The following is a 21196-nucleotide window of genomic DNA, read 5'->3' on the forward strand; positions in this document are numbered from 1 at the left end:
CATGCCCTGGTTCACTCACTCCTAGAAGGATATCTGGTGGCCACCATGAGGTCACAGATACATGGGCAGAACCAAAGGCAGGAAAGCAGAGACCCTGCCCCTCCGTGTCCTGGATGGCTTCCCCCATCTACCATCTCATAATCTTCTCTGTGGAGACTGTTCATGCTCCCCTCCCTGCAGGCAGAGGACTCTTAAGCACTGGCCATGGGAGAAGCCTGAGCGGTCAGTCAGTCATCCCCCTGTCCGTCTGCATCTGGCCTTCCTTCGTTACCTGAGAGCTTCTTGGGGGCAGAGGCTGTGGACTGCACCCTTTTCTCCCACAGTGGAAGGGCTCCTGTACTGCTCCATTTGGAGAAGACATCATTCAACCTGTCAGAGGTGGTAGACCCTGTCTAATCTTCTGCCCATTGTACAGATGAGGAGACTGAGGTCAGTGACCTTCACTGGGTCACAAAACCCTGATATTACATGCCACCATACCACCATTAAAAACTGCATTTACTTGTAGGAGGCTATTTGGGGGACCCCTGAGCCTGGGAGAAGATACTCGAAGGGATTTCAAAAGGAGTCTCCCCTTCACTTCCCTCTCCCCACCCCCACCCGTGCCTGTTCCCACTCTCTACAGAAGATACACCTCCCATGTCTGCGGGCCTGGACCTTCTGGCTGCCAATTCTACCTAACCGGACCCTTCCTCCCAGTCCATCTACCTCCCCTTCAGTGGCCTTAGTGGGCTGGGCCAGCCCGAGGCAGCAGAGCTGGCCGAGGCAGCCTCAAGGAGGGGGGGGGCGAGGGGCGGGCAACAATTCCTCCCACATCAATATTTATTGCCTGCGAGCTGCTGGAAGCAGATCATCATGTTCTCAGCCTTCGGTTCTTTTTTAAGAACCTCTCACCCCCTTCCTTCCTCACTCCCCATCCCCAGTGTGCTGACAGAATGAATCCAGACAGCCAGACAGGTTCACAGCCGGGGAGCAGGGTTTCCAAGCTTCACAGAGACGCCGCTCTTCAAATCCAGATGCCTACCACAACAACTTCGCCTCAAGAAACCGTGCGTTCTTAGACTTCCAGGCACACAGCCTATGGCTCCGGGAATCCACCCTCGGCATCTCCGGCAGCCGGACAGAATGGGGAAGTGTCTTGCTCAAGGTCACACGGCGGCCACGTGACCGAGCCCAGCCATGCCTCCCACTGGCTTCTTCCATCTAGTCTGCCCCGTGGCTCAAGTGGTTGTCCTCTGTTCAGATGTGAGGTGCAACCTGGACACTGCCCGTAACCAGAAACTCCTCACTTCCCCTGTGACCACCCCTACTTCTAAGAACTCTTCCCCCAGGTTCTAGGAATTCCTATCTCATTCAAATTCTGGCCAAGCTAGGCAGAACCGGGAAGGGCCATCTGTGGTTTCATATGCCTTCTTCCCCTGAAATTGGTCGCTTGCAGGGCCTGCGCCCTCTGCCTCTGAGCCCAGCACCAGCCCAGGCCCGCACTGTCCCGGGATGTCCCATAGCAGAGCAGCGCCCGGGCTGGGCATTGTCTCTCCTGGGTGGCTCTTGCAACTTTTCCCTTTCCCCACCCCCCCACCCCCCACCCCCCACTGCGGGTGCATGGCTTTCCACCTGGACCACAGCCAGAGGGGCTGCACCAGTCTCCCTGCGCCCACTGCTCCCCCCCTTCCTCTATCCCGTTCTCGGCTTAGACCCTGTGATAGAGCCACGGGACACCCGTTTACCCTCCTTCCGGGGCAACCAGCTGCCCTTGAAGCTGGTAGGCAAAGCCTTCTCTGATCTGGCCCCTCTTGGCTGTTCTAACACCAATTTTCACTGGCCTCCCACGAAAGAAACTTCTGCTCCCGCAGGGGTGGGCGATGGGTAGTGAGGTTCATAGAGCAGCCACCTTTGGGGTTGGACAGACTTGGGTTCAAATTCTAGCTTTTCTAGATGAAGACATTTTCAGCCCTCTCTCTTAGGCCCCGGCTTTCTTGCTCTGAGGAGGAGGGCCTCTCTCCCATGACAGCCAGCATATTCAAATGCACCAACATGCCTCATTAAATAGAATTATTCTTACTGCACAATATTCGACAGGCTTTTACAAATCATCCCTTTGAAACTAGAATTACTTAGCAACAAATAATTTATGATTGTGATTTCTCAACAATTGCTTCCCTGTGAAATAAGAAGAAATATATGTATGCAAATGTATATATTCCTGACACAGAGCTCCTAAAACTCTTGTAAATAAGAGTGCTTAGGAGAATCTTCTAATGTTTATAGTCTTTGACTCCAGTTCCTGACACAGAGCTCCTAAGATCTGTGTAATTTCCTGCGTGCTAGGAAATGACACCAAGCTCCTAAATCCCTTGCAATTTCCTGGGTGAGAAGAACATCTTTTGTTCTAATGAGATGACTCTCAGTGGGCCCTTGGATGGGAAATGGTCACCAGAAAGACCATGCCATGATTACAAGCTTAGAACTTACAGCTCCCCCACCCCCACCCCCAGGTCTCCAGAGAGGGGAGAAGGGCTGGAAATGGAGTTAAGGATTGATCATGTCTATATGGAGAAAGCCCCCACAAAATCCTAGCAGTATCGGGTTCAGGGAGCTTCAAGGTGCTTAAGCACATCCATTTGCCAGGAGGGTGACATACCCCAACTCCACAGGGACAGAAGCTCCTGTATTTGGGACCCTCCCAATCCCCTCCCTATGTATCTCCTCATCTGGCTGTTTATCAATACCCTTTATCATATCCCCTATTACATAATTAGCTGGTAAACATGAAGTAAGTGCTTTCTTGAGTTCTGTGAACTGTTCTAGCAAATGATGGAATCCAAGAAAGGGGTTGTGGGAACCCCTGATCTGTAGCCAAGTAGGACAGAAATTGTTGGTCACCTGGGGATGGGCCTACTACCTGCGACTGAAGTGCTAAAGAAAATTCGGTAAGGTCAACATTAATGACACATTGAACTTTTATAAAAGTTTCTATTTTGTCATTTTCTTTTGTACTCTGGAGCCAATTGATTGTTTTTAAGGCCTAGTGTTTTGGTGAGCCTCTGGAAAGCCTGGAGGCCCCCCACCCAGCATCATCTCTCCTGCCCAGTGGATCTCCTCTGAGGAAAGACCACCTGCCCCTCAGCCGAGCAGGGGGTTTCAGCGAGATATCCTCGAGCACCTCATGGCTTGTTACTTATCAATGACTCTTGGTCCCCACTAGGCTGTGCCTGTTTTAAGGGTAGAGGCCATGTGCTGAGCTCCAGTGTCGGCCTGACACCTGGCCCCAAGGATGCCCTCAGTATGCCTTTGTCCCCTCACTGCTTCTGGAAAGGCTGGATTCATTTCTACAGCTGAACCCTTTGTCCACGCTATGTCCATATCTAGAATGCTCCCTCTCCCCTCTCTAGGCTTCCACCATCCTTCAGAGTCCAGCTCAAATCCTGCCCCTTCAGAGAAGTTCTTCTCAGACGCCGCCCCCCCCCCCACCATTCTCCACCTCCTCCTACTTCTCAATATTGCTCCGGCACACCACGTTTAGAACTGACAGAAACCATGAAGTGACGAGCAGAGAGGCAGACAGTGTGATGGTTAGACAGAGGGCATGGACTCGGACAGGCTGGGGTTCTGACCCCAGTGCTGCCCTCACTGGCCGTGTGATCTTGGCTAGGTCACTTCCTCCTCGGGCCCCTAATCTCCTCAGCGTGCAAGGGGCAGGACATACTCAGTGTGCGGGGCTGTTGGGGGTGCAGTGGATGGAGCCTGGACAGAAAGGCTTTGTAAGCTGTGAAGTGCAGTGCCCAGGAGGGATGAAGTCTACGGTTACAAGGGAGGATGGGTGGGTGGGGGCTGGAGCCTGGACTAGGGTGGGCCCATGGAGGGGGCTTACTTTGCTGACAGGTGAGGCTGCGGCTGCCAAGGCCCTTCGCCGAAAGCGGAGCTCGTGCTTCTCCTTGGGCATCTCCTTGGGGAAGAAGAAGTAGGGCACGGCAGCCAGGGCCACTGCACCAGCGGAGACGAGGAAGCCCAGCCACCAGGCCCCCACCCATCGGGGGTCCTTCGAGGTCAGGCTGATACCACCTGGAAGGGAAGACCATGGTGATGTTAGAGTCAGGACGGGCGATCCCTTCTTGGCCACCACCCTGGGACTGGCCTTGGAGACACTAGCTGGCCCCAGGGGCCAGGAGTCAGGAGACCTAGGCTCCAGTGTGGCTTTGCCAGTTACGTCCCGTGTGACCTTGGGCAAGGCCTTGATCCCTCCTGGACCTCAGTTTTCCGACTACTGAGGCACTGTGTGTAGCGGTCAAGGTTATGGACTTTGGAAATGGACTGTTGAGTCTGAATTCCATTACTAATATAACCTTGGGCAAATTACTTAACCTCTTTGTGCCTCGGGGTCTTCCTCTATAAAATACAGACAATCGGAGCACCTACACCACAGGGTCGTTGTGAGAACCATAGAAACCAACACAGGTAAAGCACGTAGTATGTGCTGTACAGCTAAACATACAGCTAAACATGTTCTTCTTCCTCATCTTACTGTTACTGTTTTGATTATTATTATTATTAAATTGATGGTTAGGACCCCTTTTGTGCTTCTCAGACCTGTGTCATTAAAATCACCAGGGTGCTTGTCAAAAATACCCAAGATCAACTTAAAACTACCACGGGGTGGAGTGGGAAGGTGACCAAGGAATCTTCCCTTTAGCAAGTTCCCCAGGTATAATTAGGACTATATTATTCCAGATGTGCTTCCTGGCTGGCCTGTCTGCTTCTCCCAACCAAGCCCTTGACCTCGAGGCCGAGTCGGATACTTCCTCCTTCAATTGCAACAGTATCTGCAAATGCTTTCTAACCACACGGATGCATGATGAGAAGCCTAGGAGTAGGGTTGGTTCCCAGGTGCTTGGGCCTGAGCGCTCCTGGCCAGGGCCAGAGTATACAATCTGCACTCAGCACACGTATCAGCTGGGGATGAAGGTGGCTTTTGTTACTAATTCCCTCCTCCCGCTATTCCTCCCCCTGCTTCTGTGCCAGCCTGGTGAGCCCAGGCACAGGCATCTCCCCAACTCCCCCGCTTCTCACACACCCGTCTGTGCCTGCAGCAGACATGATCTGCCCACTGCATGAAATCCCCCATAGAGAAAGGGCAGGAAGATCCATCTACAGGAGCACCACATCTGCCCGTGGAGGAGCCGCATCTGCCACGATGATGGCAACAGAGCCCGAAAACACACCACCTTCCTGGAGCAGGGGCATGTCTGGGCCTGCTAAGGACCAACCAGAGCTCACGCTGGGCTGCTGGGCCCCCCCCTTTCTAGAAGGAAGGAAGGTGGGGCAGGACTATCCCTAGTGAGTCCTGTTCAGAGCTGCCCAGGAGGCACCCTCGTGCAAAAGCCAGAGAACAGGAAGCAGAATCGGCATGTCCATCCAGTCACGTGTGTGTCCCCTGAGGTTTCTAGGGCTTGCTGTAAGTCCCCAGGGGAGAGGAATCCTCTCCTACTCCCTGCAGGGTGTCAGAGCTTGGGGACCCTCCCCACTCCCCGCTCCTGGCTGCCTTCAGACCAAGCTTCGGTCCCACTCCTTGGCCCACCCCTACTATGCCTGCATCAGAGACTGCTGTTCCCTGAGCGGGGCACTCGGCCCAGGTTCCCAGACTCTGAGGTGGTCAGAACTAGAAGGGTCTTTAGAGGTCACCCAGTAAATTTCCCATTTGAAGTAGGCCCAAGCTCACTGAGTCCTGCTCCAGAAGTTCTCTCCTGCATGCTTCTCTGTTTCACCCGGGTCTTGTTCCCCCTGAAGATGGGAGCCCCCTACAGACCAAGAGCGTATGTGCCCGTCTGCCCCGCAGTGTATCTGAGCGCAGGCTGGGGTGGGGGTAGCTCAGGGACGGGACTGGGTGAAGAGGCATCAGAATAGCAGAGACAAGACAACTGCCCATCTGGTGGTGTTCTGCAGCTTATCTTCATTTCTCACTGGATTCTGATCCCAGCTTGGGAAGGTGGACAGGAAGGAGAGTGTCTCAAAGATGAGGAAACTGAGGCTCAGAGGTTAAGAGGCACGTCCGAGGTCAGCGGGATCGCTAGGATTTGGATGTGAGCCCCCTGGCTCAGTCTCCTATGAGGCCAGCGGTCAGTGAGCTAGCAGCTGTGTGCCCCCAGGGACGGCTGTGTGCTCTTTGAGGCTCACCTTCTGGCATCCGGTCGATGTCTACATAAAGGCGCAGCATGAGGCCGCCCAGCCCATAAGCCAAGCCTGGCCCCATCATGGTTACTGCAAACAGGATCCCTGCAACACAAAGCCTGGGTTAGGCCCCCTGGCCCTGGCTTCCCTCTGCAGATCAGCGCCTGGCCAGTCTCCAACAGGTAAGAGCGGCCCATCTCCCCTGGTCAGGCCCAGGAAACTCCAGGGCTTCTCCAGACCTTTCCTGGCCACGTGGGGCAGAGGTCAGGAACTCTGCCCAGCCCCTACCTAGTCCTCTCATCCTCTGACCTCTGAGCCTGGCCCTCCCTCTGAGCCCGGTTCTCACCAAGGTAGAGAGGCGAGTTGCTGTTGTGGGCAAAGTCATCGATGTAGGAGATGCCGAAGGGCTGAATGGGCACTGCGCCCACGCCAAGCAGGGTCTGGGCCGTGAACATTATCCCCACCACAGCCAGGTGCTGGGCCTCCGTGTAGCTTGAGCAGCTGCTGTTGGAGGGGGCTGGGGTTGGGGCTGGGACCGAGGTTGTGGGCTGGCACAGAGAAGCCTCAAAATCCTGTGGCATGTCCACTACGAGATGATAAAAAATATTATGACGAGAGCTAAGACTCTTAACACATCGTGCTCTGGATGCAAGGCACCATTCTAGGTGCTGTGTACATAAACCATCTGACTCCCTCCCTGCAACACCTAGGGGATGGGTGCTCTCATTACACCCATTGCACAGATGAGGAAACTGATGCTCAGGCAGCAATTAGCAAAGGCAGAGCCAGGATTGGAACCCAGGCAGCTTGGCTTCGAGTCCACGCTCTTCAACTACCCTATGCCACCTTTCTGAGCAGAGGTATGTGGAAGTTCCGTGGCAACCGTGGCCCTCGGGTGGGGTGGGGCTGTCAAAGGAGATGAGTTTGAACAGGGCCAAGAAGAACAAGATTTTCCAGAAGAGAAGGTGGGAGGGGTGCTCCAGGGAGAGGTCACAGCACAAGCAGAAGTTCAGCAGGGAGGACTCATAGTGTGTGAGGGACTAGGCCAGGGTTGAAGGCAGGGCCAGGCAGGGGAGGGATGCTGGGGCTGGACTGTGGAAGGCTCCAGGGCCCTTGGCCTTCATTTTGGGTGGGCAGGACAGCTCAGGACACAGATGCAGAGTTCAGTAAAGGGGAATTTCTTTATTTAGCACCAGACAGTTGCTCCCTGTAACTCACCAATATTTGGTAAGCAAACTTAAAGAGACACCCTTGCTATTATTATCCCAAATGTGGGTGTAGATGTGGCCTTCTCTGTGTGGCCTGCCCAGCCTTTTCTGGAAGCTGGGCTCTTGAGAAAAAGCCATGTGAACCAGGGTCAAAGGCCTGGACCTTCAACCAAGGTTGCATGAGTTGAAGCCTGGGAGACTTTGATGGAGGTCCTCAACTTGTCTGGGCCTCAGTTTCCTCCCCTCTCAAGAGTCTCCTAGAATGGAAGTTCTACAGAAATTCAGAATTCAGAAGCAAAATAATTCAGTGGTTCAGAGCAGGGGCTCTGGAGCCAAGCCACCTGGACATGCCATGTCCCCACGAGCTGTGGGTCTTGAGGAGATCCCCCCCTCTCTGAACATCGGTTTCCTCACCTGTAAAAGAGGATGCCACTAATACCCGATACTGGGCCATGAACATGGAGAGTGAGTGCTGCCCGTGCAGAGAGCCTACTAGACATTTCAGGTGATGACTGTTACAGGGCTCTGTCTTCTTTTTGCTCCCCTGTGATGCCAGGGCCTTGCAGGGGGCCTGGTAGAGAAGTATTAGTGATAAAGAAACTAATTCATGCTGCATGAAGAAGGAGCGAATGAAATAGTCGGGGATGCCAGAGCAGGCCGGGTGCCTGGGGGTCACCAAGCCTAGTGTGCTCATCCGAGACAGGCTCAGGCAGGAGAAGGGCTGCGCTCAGGCTTTCCCGGGGTGCCCATGGCAGAGGGGTGTTGTGTGGCAGGGCGGAGGAAGAATGTGTAGACCCTGCACAGAAAAAGCTCTGTTGAAGTGAAAATTCTGGACCCAGAAATGTATTTTTTTCCCCCAGCATTCCAATCAGGCCTTTTGATGGCTTTCCCTCGGGCCTCGATTACCCCTCTAAGCTGTTCACGCACACTCTCCACTTTCCCACTTCCTGGCCATTGCCCTTGTGGCTCCCTGCACTCGAAATGCCCACCTTCTCCTTATCCCCCACCCCACTCAGGGCTCTGCCAGCTGTCTCTGGCTGACTCCCAATGAGCTGGAGTCTCTACGCTACAGCAGAGCTGCCCATACCTCTAACCTGGGCCTCCTTGGGAGCTTATGGGGCTGGTTGTACTGCTCCCTCTTCCCACCCCGGGTCCTGGCACAGACTAGGAGCTCTGGGGTGTGAGCTCTGGGGTGTGAGCAAGGGAGGTGATGCTCTCTGACAGCGCTCTCCCGTTGGGAAGGCTTCCATGATGCCAGGCTGGCCCCTGTGCTCCCCTCCTCACACAAGTGACACATTGCAGGGTTTTTGTTTGCCTCTTGTCTCCTCTCCCATGCTGGAAGTTCCCTGGAGTCTTGAGTTCCCTGAGAGGGTCTGACACAAAGTAGGCTGTACTAAGGGTTCACTGGGTGGACCACTGGATGGATGGATGGATGGATGGATGGATGGATGGATGATGGATAGATGGAAGAGTGGATAGATGGGTGGGGAGATGGATGGATGGAAGAGTAGATAGATGGGTGATGGGCGGGTAGCTGGATGGGTGGATGGATCGGTGGATGGAATATTGAAGGAATGAAGTTCAGGCTTCTTGGGTTATTCTCCAAGGGACAGGCACCTACCTGAGTAGGCCCTCAACAAAATCTCACTGGGCTTCACTATTACTGCCTAAAATTCTTTCATTTTTGGGGGGCGCCTGGGTAGCTCAGTCGTTAAGCATCTGCCTTCGGCTTGGGTAGGGTCTCAGGGTCCTGGGATCGAACCCTGCATCAGGCTCCCTGCTCCGCGGGAGACCTGCTTCTCCCTCTCCCTCTCCCCCCTGCTTGTGTTCCCTCTCTCGTTGTGTCTCTGTCAAATAAATAAATAAAATCTTTTTAAAAAAATAAATAAAATGCTTTCATTTTTTAATTTGTTCATGCACTCATTCATTCTTTCATTAATGTCGTGGCTTCTTGAGATGGTTAAACGCACTAATACACACAGAGTACTTAGAAGAGCATCTGGTATACCAGAAGTGGTACGTGATACTATTATTATCCCACAAACATTTCCTGAGGACCCACTGTATGCCAGGCCCTAAAGTAGGCTGTGTTGTGAATTCGCCCCACCTTAAAAACCCAGTGACACACAAGCAGGCCCTCACCAAGGGGGGCCCAGAGGGTTACACCCCTCTGCCCCAGAACCACCCCACTCCCCCACTCCCCAGGACTGCCAGGAGGACCCACCCAGGCTGGGACCGAGGGAGCGGGGAGGACCAGCAAGTGCCCTGGGGAGCTGGGCCCATCCTGACCCATGGGCCCGGGAATGGAGCCCGGTGCATGGGAAGGCGGCTCCCGGCGTTGCGTCTCCAGCCCAGCCCTCCTTCTCTTACCGGAGCTAATACGGTCGTAGCGGTATGGCTCCGAGATGAAGTGTGGGAGACTCATGAGCAGGCCTGCCAGGGCCACAAGGACAGCCCCGTAGCCGATGAGTCGGGGCCGGTGTACCCGGCTGCCAAAGTAGCTCACAAACACAATCAGGGCTGTGTTCCCCACCTGCCAAGGGATGAGGGGACCCATTCAAGTGCAGCAGAGCCACCAGAGACCAGAACCACCCCTGTTTCTATCACCAGTCTGGTGCTCCCCTCAGTCGAAAGGACTAGCTGACAGAATGAGAATCATCTGGGCCCCTCTTAATGCAGAATCTGGGTCCTCCTAGGAGGGGCCCCACGGCCCCCATTAGGGGAGAGAAATGAGGGCAGTGTGGACAAGGCTAGCAGTTCAATTTCATTCTGGGAAACAGGTTGGACCCCATGTTAGAACACGGAGGAGTTAAGGGAAGTGTTTTTAAGTTTCTGGGACATCATGATTGAGACAAACAAATAAAATCTAAAGCCAGAGGACTAAGGTTTGGAATTTTAAGCCTTAGAATAAAACACTGAGGATGTGGGCACTGGAGGGGACTAGAGAGTTCGCAGGGAAGGGGCAGGCTGCCCACCCCACTGCTTCTGGGCTGCTGTGCTCACCCCGAGCCCCAGGCTCCTTGCTGCTGGAGGGGGGCAGTATTCACAAGAGGGCTGGTAGGAGGACCAACCCCGAGAAGAATAGCCACTCTGCATTTTATAGGTGGGACACTGGGGCCCAGAGGTGGGGAGTGACTTCCCCAAGGTTCCAGAGCTAGGTAATGACGTTTCCTTCCCACCTCTGAGATCTGGAGGTGGGGTCTGAGGACTATCTGGGGGTGCTGTGTCGTTGGCAGGCCAGGGGGAGAGAATTGCCTAGAAATCTGCTGTGGGGAGGGAAGAAAGAGTTCTCCAGACAGTGGCCTTCTCTGAGGTGGAAAACATCTGGTGGGGGGGCGGTACTGGGGCACAGCTGGACCCTGATCTCTAAATCCCCCCAAAGCAGCTTGTCCACTTCTCCCCACTTGGCTGTGGGCTCCAGACTTAGGGATCTCCGGGCAACTCTTGAGAAAACATCCATGCCATGCTATCGCTCCCTCCCGCCACCACCCACTGCGCCCAAAGTTCTGCCTTTGATCTCTTTTAAGTCTATCTCACTACTATTGAAGTGACTTCCTCTGACTCCTCCCTGGGACAGGCAATAGGCACGTAAAGGAACCCAAGGGAAAGTGGGTGGGTATGGGAAATCTGACCAGCTCTACAATACCCCACACCCCAACCATCAGAGTGGCCCCGAGGGCAGGACTGCCCGTGCTGTCCTCTGTCCTCACAAGGGGGCAGAGGTCAGTTTCTCTACCAGGACACGAAGAAGGAGCTGGCTAAGGAGATTTGGGGAGGAAGCTGTGGCGGGGTGGCCTCTGGGCACCGGGCCGGGAAGGGTTTAGGTCAGGTTAGTGAGAGAGGGGGGTGAGGAGATGGGGGTGAGAGGCTCCTCAACTCCCACCCCCGCGGCTGCGCCAGGGCCAGTACCTCGTTGAAGGCAGCCAGCAGCCCTGAGGTCTGACTGGAGAGGCCAAAGCGCTTCTCCACTGTGGAGATGGAGCTCTTGAGGTAGCCGGAGATCATGAGCTGTGCCAGCTGCAGCAGGCTGTGACACAGGACGAAGAACTGCCAGGGGGGCCCAGGCGGGGGTCGGCCGGCCGGGGCGGGGCAGGGAGACAGGTGGGGATTCCGTTAGAGAGGGTGGCGGTTGGGAGACAGAGACGGAGTTGGGGAAAGGGAGGAGCAAGGAATAGAGACGGGGAAACAGTCAGAGGAGACAGACACACAGGAGAGAGAGAGAGAGAGAGAGAGAGAGAGAGAGTCAAGAATAAGGGGAGGGGGAGAGAGAAAGAGAGAGAGTTACTGAAATAGCCCATGGTTTCTCACACGGGTCTAAAAACTATACAAACTGTCCTGGGTACATTCAGGGGATGTTGGTGCTACCTGAGACCCACAGGACTGAGAGTAAGGTCTTTCTGGGGCCAAGAATGACGGGCGTCACTCTGACCCTCAGAGCTCTCCTGGGCTGGGCTGCACCTTCCTCCCTGTTCCACCACCCTGCCCCTTTCTCCAGGAAGCTCTCCCAGATCCTTCTCCACCCCAGCCCACCCACTCCTCCCCTAGAGCTCCCTTGGGAGAACACCTGCACACACCGAATCCTCAAGCTGCCCGCCCCAAACATCCGGGCCTCCCTCCTGATGAACTGGCAGAATTCCCAGGAGAAGAAAAATTAACTTCAAAGAAGGGTGTTTATGCCAGAGCTTAAAAATATTCACTGTTCTTCTGAGTCTTGGTTTCCTCTTGTATATAACAAGGACTGCGTCCCTACCCCTCAGGGCTACCGTGAGGACCAAACAGGCCCTGGCACCCAGGGGATGCCTGGATGTTTAGGGTTGCCCCTGGAGGAGCCAGAGCTCCCCAACATTCCTACCGATTTGGGATCCCTGGAGTCCTTTTCTTCCCCTCTAGGGAAATGGGAGGCAAGGAGCCTGATCCCCCACTGCCCACAGAGCCCCCTTTCTTTTCTGGAAGGAGGGAACATGTGCCCCAAACCAAGCTAAATGGTTTAGTAGATTATCCCTTTGATTCTCACGGCCACCCATTCTACAGATGAGGAAACTGAAGCTCGGAGGAAGGCAGCAGCTTGCCTGGAGTTATACCGCCTTCTCGGCCAGGCTCACACGGCCCCGTTCCCGGCAGGCCCTGAGTGATACCTTGATGCTATAGAACATGCTTCGCCTCGAGTCCTGAGGGTCTGGGCTGGCTTTGCCTCCAGGTGTATCCTCTGCGTTCATCATGGCCTTGGTGTCCTTGCCTGGTATCTGGGGCTCCTCACCCACTGGCCCTGTGGGACAGACATCCAGGAGGTGAGAGTGGCAATGGAATCCCAGAGAATGGTCCTGCCCCAGGTCACCCAGGGTGTTCCAGGGGTTGGTGGCAAGCTGAACACCCCCAGCCTTCCTGAGGCCCAGTGATGGGAGGGCCCTTCCTAAGAGGGTACGTGGTCCATGCACCCACGCTAGCCGGATCCCAGCTGGGACCTCCTGTCTCACACCTTCATACCACTCCCAGCATAAACCTTCCTTCTAGGGAGAAGCTGCCGGCCACACTCCATACCCTTCAAGCATGGACTCCGACAGGAAGGACATGCAGCCTTAGCCCCGCTCGGGCCTGTAGCTGCGAGACATCTGGTGCTCCTGGAGGCTGAGTCTGGCTGTGGGTCTGTCTGGCTCAGGGTAGGATCACAGATTTAGGGTCAAGTGCAGGGTCAAGGCTTGGTCCATAGTCAGAGCATAAAGGTTTTTCCTGGGGGTAGTTCAGAACAGATACCAATGCCCCCACAGGGCATCACCCCGAGTGTAATCCTAGAGTTACCTAACCCCATCTCCAACTCATGCACCAAACCATGTTGCTGGTCGGTGCAAAGAGGGCCCTCAGAGGTCATCCCACTTAACCACCTCCTTCACCCTGGACAAACTGAATTCCCCAAGTGTGGCGATGACTCAGGAGGCAGAGCTGTGGTTAGAACCTGGATCCTTGGCCCCATTAGGCATGTCTGGGTTGCTCCATGGTAACCATGGTAACCATGCCTGTATCCCACTCACTGCAGTGAGAGCAAAGCTGAACCCTATTCAGGGGCGTCTCCTAGGGTCTCCTGACATTTCATTTCAGTGCGGAGCTCGGAAGTCCGGCTTCAGGAGACTCCACCCTTCCACTCAAATGGAAACCAAACCCCTTGGCCTTCCTCCCCTCCTGGGGCCCCGCTTCCCGTGGAAGCCTCCTCCATTGTTTCATATGTTTCTTAACCTGATAGGAGTTTCCCCTCATTCAACAAGCTCCTTCTGGAGCCTGGAAACGGACGCAAGAACACCCTTGACCCAGGCAGGGACATGGGGACTCTCCACCTCCAGACCCCGAAGGCAAACTCAGGGAGGGCCCACAGAGGCGAAGGGTCTGCGCTCCTCATACAAGGTACCTGGGAGCCTGAGGAATTTTTTTAAACTGAGGTATAATTCATATGCCATAAACCCCACCCTTTTAAAGCACACAATTAAGTAGGTTTGGGTATATGAAAAAGGACACACATCATCGCCACTCATTCCAGAACATTTTCACCATCCCAGTAAGGAACCCCATACAGGTTAGCAGTGCTCCCCCTCCCCAGCTCCTGGCAACCACAAATCTATTTTCTGGCTCTCTGGGTTTGCCTGTTCTGGATATTTCATACAAATTCATATAAACGAAATAGTACAATATGTAATTTTTTGCCTCGCTGCTTTCACAGAGAATAACGTTATCCCGGGCATCAGTACGTCATTCCTTTTCATGGCTGGAGAATATCCCATTGTATGGACATACATCACATTTTGTTTAGGTTTCAGGTACTGTGAACATTCATATGTTGTACACATTTTTGTGTCGACGTATGTTCTCAGTTCTCTTGGGTATATAGCCAGGAGTGGAATTCCTGGGTCACGTGGCAACTGTTCAACTTTTTAAGAAACTGCCAAACTGTTTTCCAAAGTGGCTGCGCCATTTTATCCTCCCGCCACCAGGGTATGATGCTTCTAATATCTCCACATCCTTGTAATACTTATTATTGTGTCTTTTTGATTATGGCCACCCTGGTGGGTATGAAGTGATATCGCATGCGGTTTTGATTAACATTTCCCTAATGAGTAACGATGTCGAGCATCTTTTCATGTACTTATTGGCCATTTGAGTATTTTCTTTGGAGAGATGTCTATTCAAATAGCTTAAGGAACTTGAAGAAATGGAAGCGTGTGTGGCTAGGGAGGAGTGCCTTTGGGGGGCATGAGGATTCAGGGGAAACAAGGAGATATTGAAACCAAAGTGACACCTGTCAGGGAGGAGATAAGGGGTTGGCCTAGCGAAGGGACAGGCTCTGCGGAGGTCACTTAGAAGGAGACATGGAGGTGAGGGGGTTCCCGAGTGGACTCCCGCAGAGGAGACTGATGGGACCGTTTCCATGCGCTGGTTTCACTCACCAGCATAGACTGGTCACTTCCTATAGGACAGAAGCTGGGTTACATGCTCTAATGCAGCTAAGCCTTCACACACATGCTCTCCATGCTCCCAAAGTCTCCCCATAGCTCTGGGCCTTGGTGCTTTCATTATCTGTATGCATCTGATGAACACACTGAAGCTCTGAGGTAACTAGCTCTGCTGGTTAACGTTGGTGCAGGGACTCAAGCCCAAGTGTTAACCTCAACATCACTCCAAGCTCCTTGTGCAGGTTTGATGAGGGGAAGAAGCACAGTGCTCTTCTGTGGCGTGGCCCTGACTGGCAGTGAACACCCACCAAAGGGACAGGCCAAGCAGGTGATGAGGTTGGAGCGGAGTCTGGGAGGGCAGAAGTCACTGACCAGAAGGCCCGGCTCTGAAAGAAGTCCAGGATATGGAGAAGGGAGGGGGACAGAAGATCAGTGGACCAACTTAAAGAATCTTCTACCTTCCCATGGGCTAGTCCTTAGCCTGAGCCTCTGGATGAAGGAGGGAAGCCATGGCCTCTGGGAGTACTCAGTGCATTGGGTGGTCAGTTGGTCACTGAATGGGGCTGGTCAGGCAGGTAACCAGGCCTCTTCAAGCTCTTCCTGTGGGCTAAGGCCTCTGAGTAGGCTGGCAACAAATAGTCTGACTCTCTAAGTAAGGACAAAGCTCCCTTAGGAAGGAGGGTCCTGAGTCCAGGAAAGTACATCCTCTTCATGTGGTCTTCCCATCCTGTGAAGATTTTGTCAGGGGTTACCCCTGACAAGAGAGGGGGCCACTGTGGGGGTGAACCTGGGCTGGGCCTGGGTGGCCTGTAGGAATGAGGGGAGAGATAGGGAACCTGGCCCCAGGAAAAAAATCCCAATTTGTTTCTCTCCCAGGTGGGCAACCAGGTTTGGGGGCTCCAGGTAGGCCAGGTGGTTCCCAGGGCTGAAGCCCACATCCCCAGAGCAGGCAGGCAAGGGGTCTGGGTGCCTATCAGTTGGTGACATGGCTGGCTCTTCACACAGGCCCACTCATGTCCATCAGCTGGTTAGTCATTGGTCTGGCTGTCTCTCAGGAGACTTGTCTGTTCAGGCAAGCTGAGCTAGCTAGCTAGTCAGTCATCCTGAACGTCTTTCAGCCAGAAACCTTCAGTTCACTCAGAGACTACAGACATCTGTAGGGCAGAGACTCTGCCTGTAGAGACCCCCTCCATGGGCAGATATCAGCATGCTTCACACCAGCTGAATCCACGGTGATGAGGACCAAGGTTTCAGAGAGCAGCCCGCCAGGGAAGCCTAGATTTCTCTGCCTGTTCTTTGCTGGAAAGGCTCAAAGTCCTACCTCCTCCAGCCACCTCCCAGCTGCAAACAGACAATCCCAGAGGCAGGAGCGGGGCTGAGCGTGCGTTTCAAAGTCCTCAGACCTGGGTCTGAACCCCAGCTCTGTCACCGGTAGCCCAGCGAGCCTGGACATGCCCTTTCACCTTTCTGAGCTGTTGCCTCACCCTCCAGATGAGGAGACAGCATCTACCTCAAGGAGGTGGGGCATCCAGCCCCTGCCCAGGCCTGAGACACAGTAGGCCCCACTGAGGATGTCCCTCCCCTCTCCTGATAACCTTCAAGCGCCTCCCAGGCCACAGGGCCCAACGGAACCCACTCCCTTCCACGTGCAGCTGGCCCTTCCAAGTTAGCGCCTCCTTCTGACAGCACCATCCTTCCCTCCCTAGATTATCTCTCCCTCTCATCCAAGCCCCAGCTTAGCACAAGGAGGACCTGGGACTCCTTCCCTCCATGCACACTCACTAGCTTCAGAGGCATTGCCCAGGTTTGGGTCCCCAGCGGCTGCAATCCTGCTGTGTGGCCTGAGACCAGTGGCCCCTTTGCTGCAAAGCAGGGACTGTAATCCCCACATCCCAGGACACAAAGAGCCCACTGAGAACCAGATCCTTCCACCCCACATTCAGCCTTGACACTAAAAGCCTGAAACCACACCTTACGGTCTATATGAACTTGGCCTTAAAATTCCACTGTCTTCATTTGCATTTTTTCTTCTTAAGCTTCCCAGACCGACCAGTTCAAACAAATGGTTTCATTGTTCATTACAGGAACTTTCTGAAAGACCCCTCGACTCTTCAAGGGAAACCAACCACAGAGTGTATGTCTCCGACTCTTTGACTCTCTCCCCCACAAAATCCTCACCTTGTTATTTCCACCAACAAACTGTTGTATCATGATTCTTACGCAATCCCAGTCAAGCCTCCCCCCCCTCCCTCCCTCCCCACACCGAAGGACCAACCTTAAAACAAACTTTCAATTCTGAGCAAATATTGACCTTACCTCCCACTCTGAATCACTGCCAAAGCTCTGAGAAGTTGTCCTATCCCTCCTCACAGTAAACAACAGCATTTGTCTTACCAACAGGTTCTATCGGGACCGTGTGGGGAACCAGAACAAACACGTGTAGCAGGTGTGCAGTAAATGTAGTTTTACCACCTGTCAGGCAGCCAGCCTTTCTGTCAGCTGTCTGTCCTGCCATAAACTCCACGCTGGCTTCCATACTTGCTTTGCCACATTGCCACATCTGGAACTTGAGAATCCAGAGAAAGTTCAACCCCAGAGGGCTGAGAAGGTGGGAGGCTGGGGGACCCAGCTCTCTGGCTCACCCTAATCCTCTACAGGAAGGGTCTTGGAGGAGCTTGTCCTAGGGGCTTGTCTGAGGGGCTACCACAGACCAAGCAACACTGTATGCTGGGCTGGGCTGGGCTGAGCTCACTCACCAATCCTCCTAGCACCCCTTAGAGATAGCTGCTGTGAATCCATGATGCAGAGGAGGAAACTGAGGCACAGAGAGGGGAAGCAACTTACCCAGGGTCCTGGGGCTGGTAAATGACAAAGCCTGGACCGGAACCCAGATCTGCCTGACTCCTGGGCCCCCAATAGCAACCACAAGAAGGTTGGCTGCAAAGATGGCCTTAGAACAAATGAAACATAATCCCCATGCCGCCATTTCTTATTCCAACCTGGCTTCCCTTCTGTGCTTTGTCTAAGGTAGTTTTATGGGGAGAGTCTGCCATTCTACCAGCTGATTCTTTATAGAGTGTCAGTCATTCACTGGTAATGGCCTCAGAGAGTGCTGTCAGGGCAAGGCTGGAGAGAGAGAAACGAGGGGACAAGAAGGACATGTGGGGCCCTGAGTCCCATACTCCAGGGGACCTGAGTATAGTGGGAGTTCAGGACTCATAACTAAGGCCCAGATTTGAACTTTCAGGAGGGACCTGCTGGGAAATGCCAAGAGAGCCTGTGAGGGTTCTCACATCCTGGGGACCAAGGAAGGGCAAGGCAATGGCACATTTTCTCCAGAACATTCCAGCCTGTCTCCAGCAGAGAGCAAAATCAAAGATCACTTAGACCCCGTATGGCCTTGGGCCAGCAACTAGATGTCTCTGAGCCTCTGTGCGATAGGAATACTAAGCCTTGCCTCTCAAGCCTGTGTGAGGGTCCCACAGTATTATGTCCTTTGTCAACAGGAGGCTGTCCTGCAAGTAGCAGTTTCGGCAGCCTTTGCTCCAAACTCACCAGGCAATCTATTTCCAGGTCTGGCCACCAGGGCCCAGAGAAAACGGTTTTCCTTCCTGTGAGAGCCTCAGCCCCGGCACCACTCACTCCCATCCCCCTTATCCCCGAAGCAACACAGACCCCTCTGGACGCCTCTCTCTGCCATTTCTTGTCCTCTCCCCACCCCCACCCCATCCCACCAGCGGCATTCCAAGGTCCTTCTTTTTTCTAACATCTTCCCTGTACAAGAGAACGAAAGGCCTCTCCCCACACCCTTTGCCAAGACCATCAAAAGAACTAGCAGAGATAGAGGTTGTAACAGAGGCCCGGGCCCAAGGCCCCGTGTGCACTTGAATGGGCTGTGCACCACACACGGAACGGTGCCCTCTGGAGTTGGGCAGCGCATGGCAGTCCTGCCTGGCCGCACTTCTGGCTTCTAGGTGTTTTGGGGGGCTTGCACAATGCTTGCTTTCTGAGTGTTTTTAAGTTAGTGGCCAGCATTTAAAAACAGGAAATTTCACATAAAACTCCAGATGTTTTGCTTTTTCCTGGAAGATTAGCAGATCTGGCAATCCTGGGCCCACATTCTGGCAGCTGGCAATACTCAGCTGGCCCAAGATTCAATTTGCCCTGTTGGAGTCTGTTTGTGGGGATAGGGGGGTGCCTGCCTGGTGTGTTTTCAGGGACCCTCTTCATCTGCCTGTGACTCCACAGCAACACTGGGCTGGGGAGTCCCCTGGACAGGAAGCCAGGGCTGGGTTGAGCCTTTGAGGGGCGAATAAACAGGGCCAGAGAGGACCATGACTTGCCCAGCGTCTCCACACGGGAAGAACTGGTCTCTGCTGGTTCTAGAAGTAACAATGAAGATTCATTCCACACACCCTGACAGCTCTCCGAGGCAGGCTGCTGGAGACTCGGAGGCCAGCAGCCCCAGTCCTTGCCCTCAGGGAGCTCCCAGTGTCTGGTGGGGCGGGGGGGTAGGTGGGGAAGCAGACATCTAATACAGAATCCCAGTGACATGAGCTCACTGAGGTAACAAGGAGTTTCAAGACTACAAAAACACAGCAGAGGCCCTAGCCTAGATTGCAAGGTTCTGGAAGGCTTCTTAAAGGAAGAAACATCAGAGAAAAGGGCAGAAATATCAAAGTACAAAGAATGCTCAGGGAACAAATGGTCTGGCAAGGGGGAGCACTGGGGCCAAGGTGGGGGTACAGTGGGGGGCTGGGCCTGCAGCGGTTGGAGGAGCCGGGCTATGATGAGCCCGAATGCCAGGTTGAAGGGCTGGGCTTTGTTCTGAGCCCAGGGATGAGGTCTGATTTGGCTACCTGGGAAGACCTCCGTGCCTGTGAGGGGAGAGTGGAAGAGTCAGGCGATGGGCAGGGACCAGGGAGAAGGCAGGAGTGGGGTCCAGAGCGGCGAGTGACCATGGGGCCTGGGCTAGGTAGTGGCTAGGAGAGTAATGAGTTGAGGTACCACAGTGGGGAGGTAGGATGGGCAGGACTTGGTGGAAGATCAGCTGTGGGGAGTGCAGGAGGCCGAGGAGTCCTGGGGACAGGGGTGGAGCGGGGAGGCGCAGCTCTGCATCTGGGCCTGCCATCATTGAGGGCCGGGATTGAAAAGCGGTGGTGAGTTCAGCCTTGGCCATGGTGAGTTTGGGGTGGTGGGGCGGGGGGGTGGTGCACCAAGGGAGAGATGTTTAGGAGGCTGTGGGCTCTAGGAGAGCCCATGAGAGGATACGGGCTGGAGTCAGATCTCTGGCTGTCTGGAGACAAGAGCGGAAAGAAGGTAACAGAAGCCACAAGTGGGCAACCTGCCCGGCGAGAGTGAGACGCCTCCGCCATATGCTGCATCTGAAGAACAGAGCAAAAAGAAGAACCTACCCTGGAACTGTGTTCAGATGCCACATAGGGGGAGGGGACAGTGTTACAAAGGCGCTAAGATGTTTTTGGAAAACCTACCAGCTTCCAGCACTGACACACCCATAGCCCTGAGCCTGGGAAGGGAAATTTTCCCAGCAGCAGATATTGGGCAATCCGTCCCTCATAACAATGACAGATACTTCTCCGGAGGTATTGGGGTAGAAGGAAGCCAGTGAGGCCAACTCCTTCCTTGAGCCCTTCTTACCTCCTAGATTGCTCTGTGTGCCCTCAGTTTGCTAGTCCCTCCTACCTAGTGCCTGTGGCCCATGCCTGCTGTCTCATCTTCCGTAAAACCCCCTCCTGGGCAGGTTCCCTCAGACCTTCCTCTGGGCTGCAGTGCTGGTCAGTCTCCTGCACTATTCAAGTCCCCTTGATGAAGCAGTGAGCTCCCCAGGGCAGCACCTTCCCCATCCTATGTCCTGATGCACCATGTCCCTGCTGAAACCCTCTAGGTCAGAAGACTTTGGATTCAAATATTTGCTTTGCCACATCGGAGCTGTGTGACCTTGGGCAGCTTAGTTGGCCAATGTCAGTTTCAGTTTCCTTCTCTGGAAGCGAGAGAAGAGTGCCGGTTTCATGGAGTGTTTGTAGGATTGCAGGAAAATGCCATGCCGGGTACACTGTTGTCCTCAACAATAGTTGGCCCCTCCTCCCTTCCCACCCCATCTATACCATGTGAGAACAGACATCTCAGCCTCAAAAGGTCAACCGCTTTTTTGGGAACCGCTCCTGTCTCATACCCTAGCGAACAGTATTCTCTGGCCCCATAGATGCTTGCCATTCCCCAAATTCATCCTATTCTTTTCACCCCTCTGCCTTTGCACATGCTGTACCCTCAGCCTGGAGTGTCCTTTCTCCCCAGCAAACCACTTCTCATCTTTCAAGGCCTGGCCCAGCTTAAAAACATGATTGTTAAACCAAGCTAAGCTTAGGG

At 54.1% G+C, this 21196-nt stretch overlaps 1 protein-coding gene across 4 annotated transcripts in view; it reads right to left on the reverse strand.

Annotated features, from left to right (window-relative positions):
- Positions 1–21196, reverse strand: part of SLCO2B1 (solute carrier organic anion transporter family member 2B1) — a 46358-nt gene that overhangs the window by 21306 nt on the left and 3856 nt on the right. For 2 of the 4 annotated variants that reach the window (XM_045894445.3, XM_045894448.3), the window contains exons 2-7: positions 12509–12639; positions 11283–11420; positions 9744–9906; positions 6512–6751; positions 6172–6270; positions 3872–4062 (exon numbers count right to left, since the gene is read on the reverse strand). In XM_045894445.3, the coding sequence (XP_045750401.1) occupies positions 3872–4062; positions 6172–6270; positions 6512–6751; positions 9744–9906; positions 11283–11420; positions 12509–12639 (962 nt within the window). Of the gene's footprint in view, positions 1–3871; positions 4063–6171; positions 6271–6511; positions 6752–9743; positions 9907–11282; positions 11421–12508; positions 12640–21196 lie in introns of those variants that run through there. The other 2 variants (XM_054512130.2, XM_045894449.3) reach the window with 2 other exon arrangements.

Source organism: Mirounga angustirostris, unplaced genomic scaffold, assembly GCF_029215605.1.
Source record: "Mirounga angustirostris isolate CCGP_5_RB_7025 unplaced genomic scaffold, mMirAng1.0.hap1 SCAF_13, whole genome shotgun sequence".
NCBI classification, from domain to species: Eukaryota; Metazoa; Chordata; class Mammalia; order Carnivora; family Phocidae; genus Mirounga; species Mirounga angustirostris.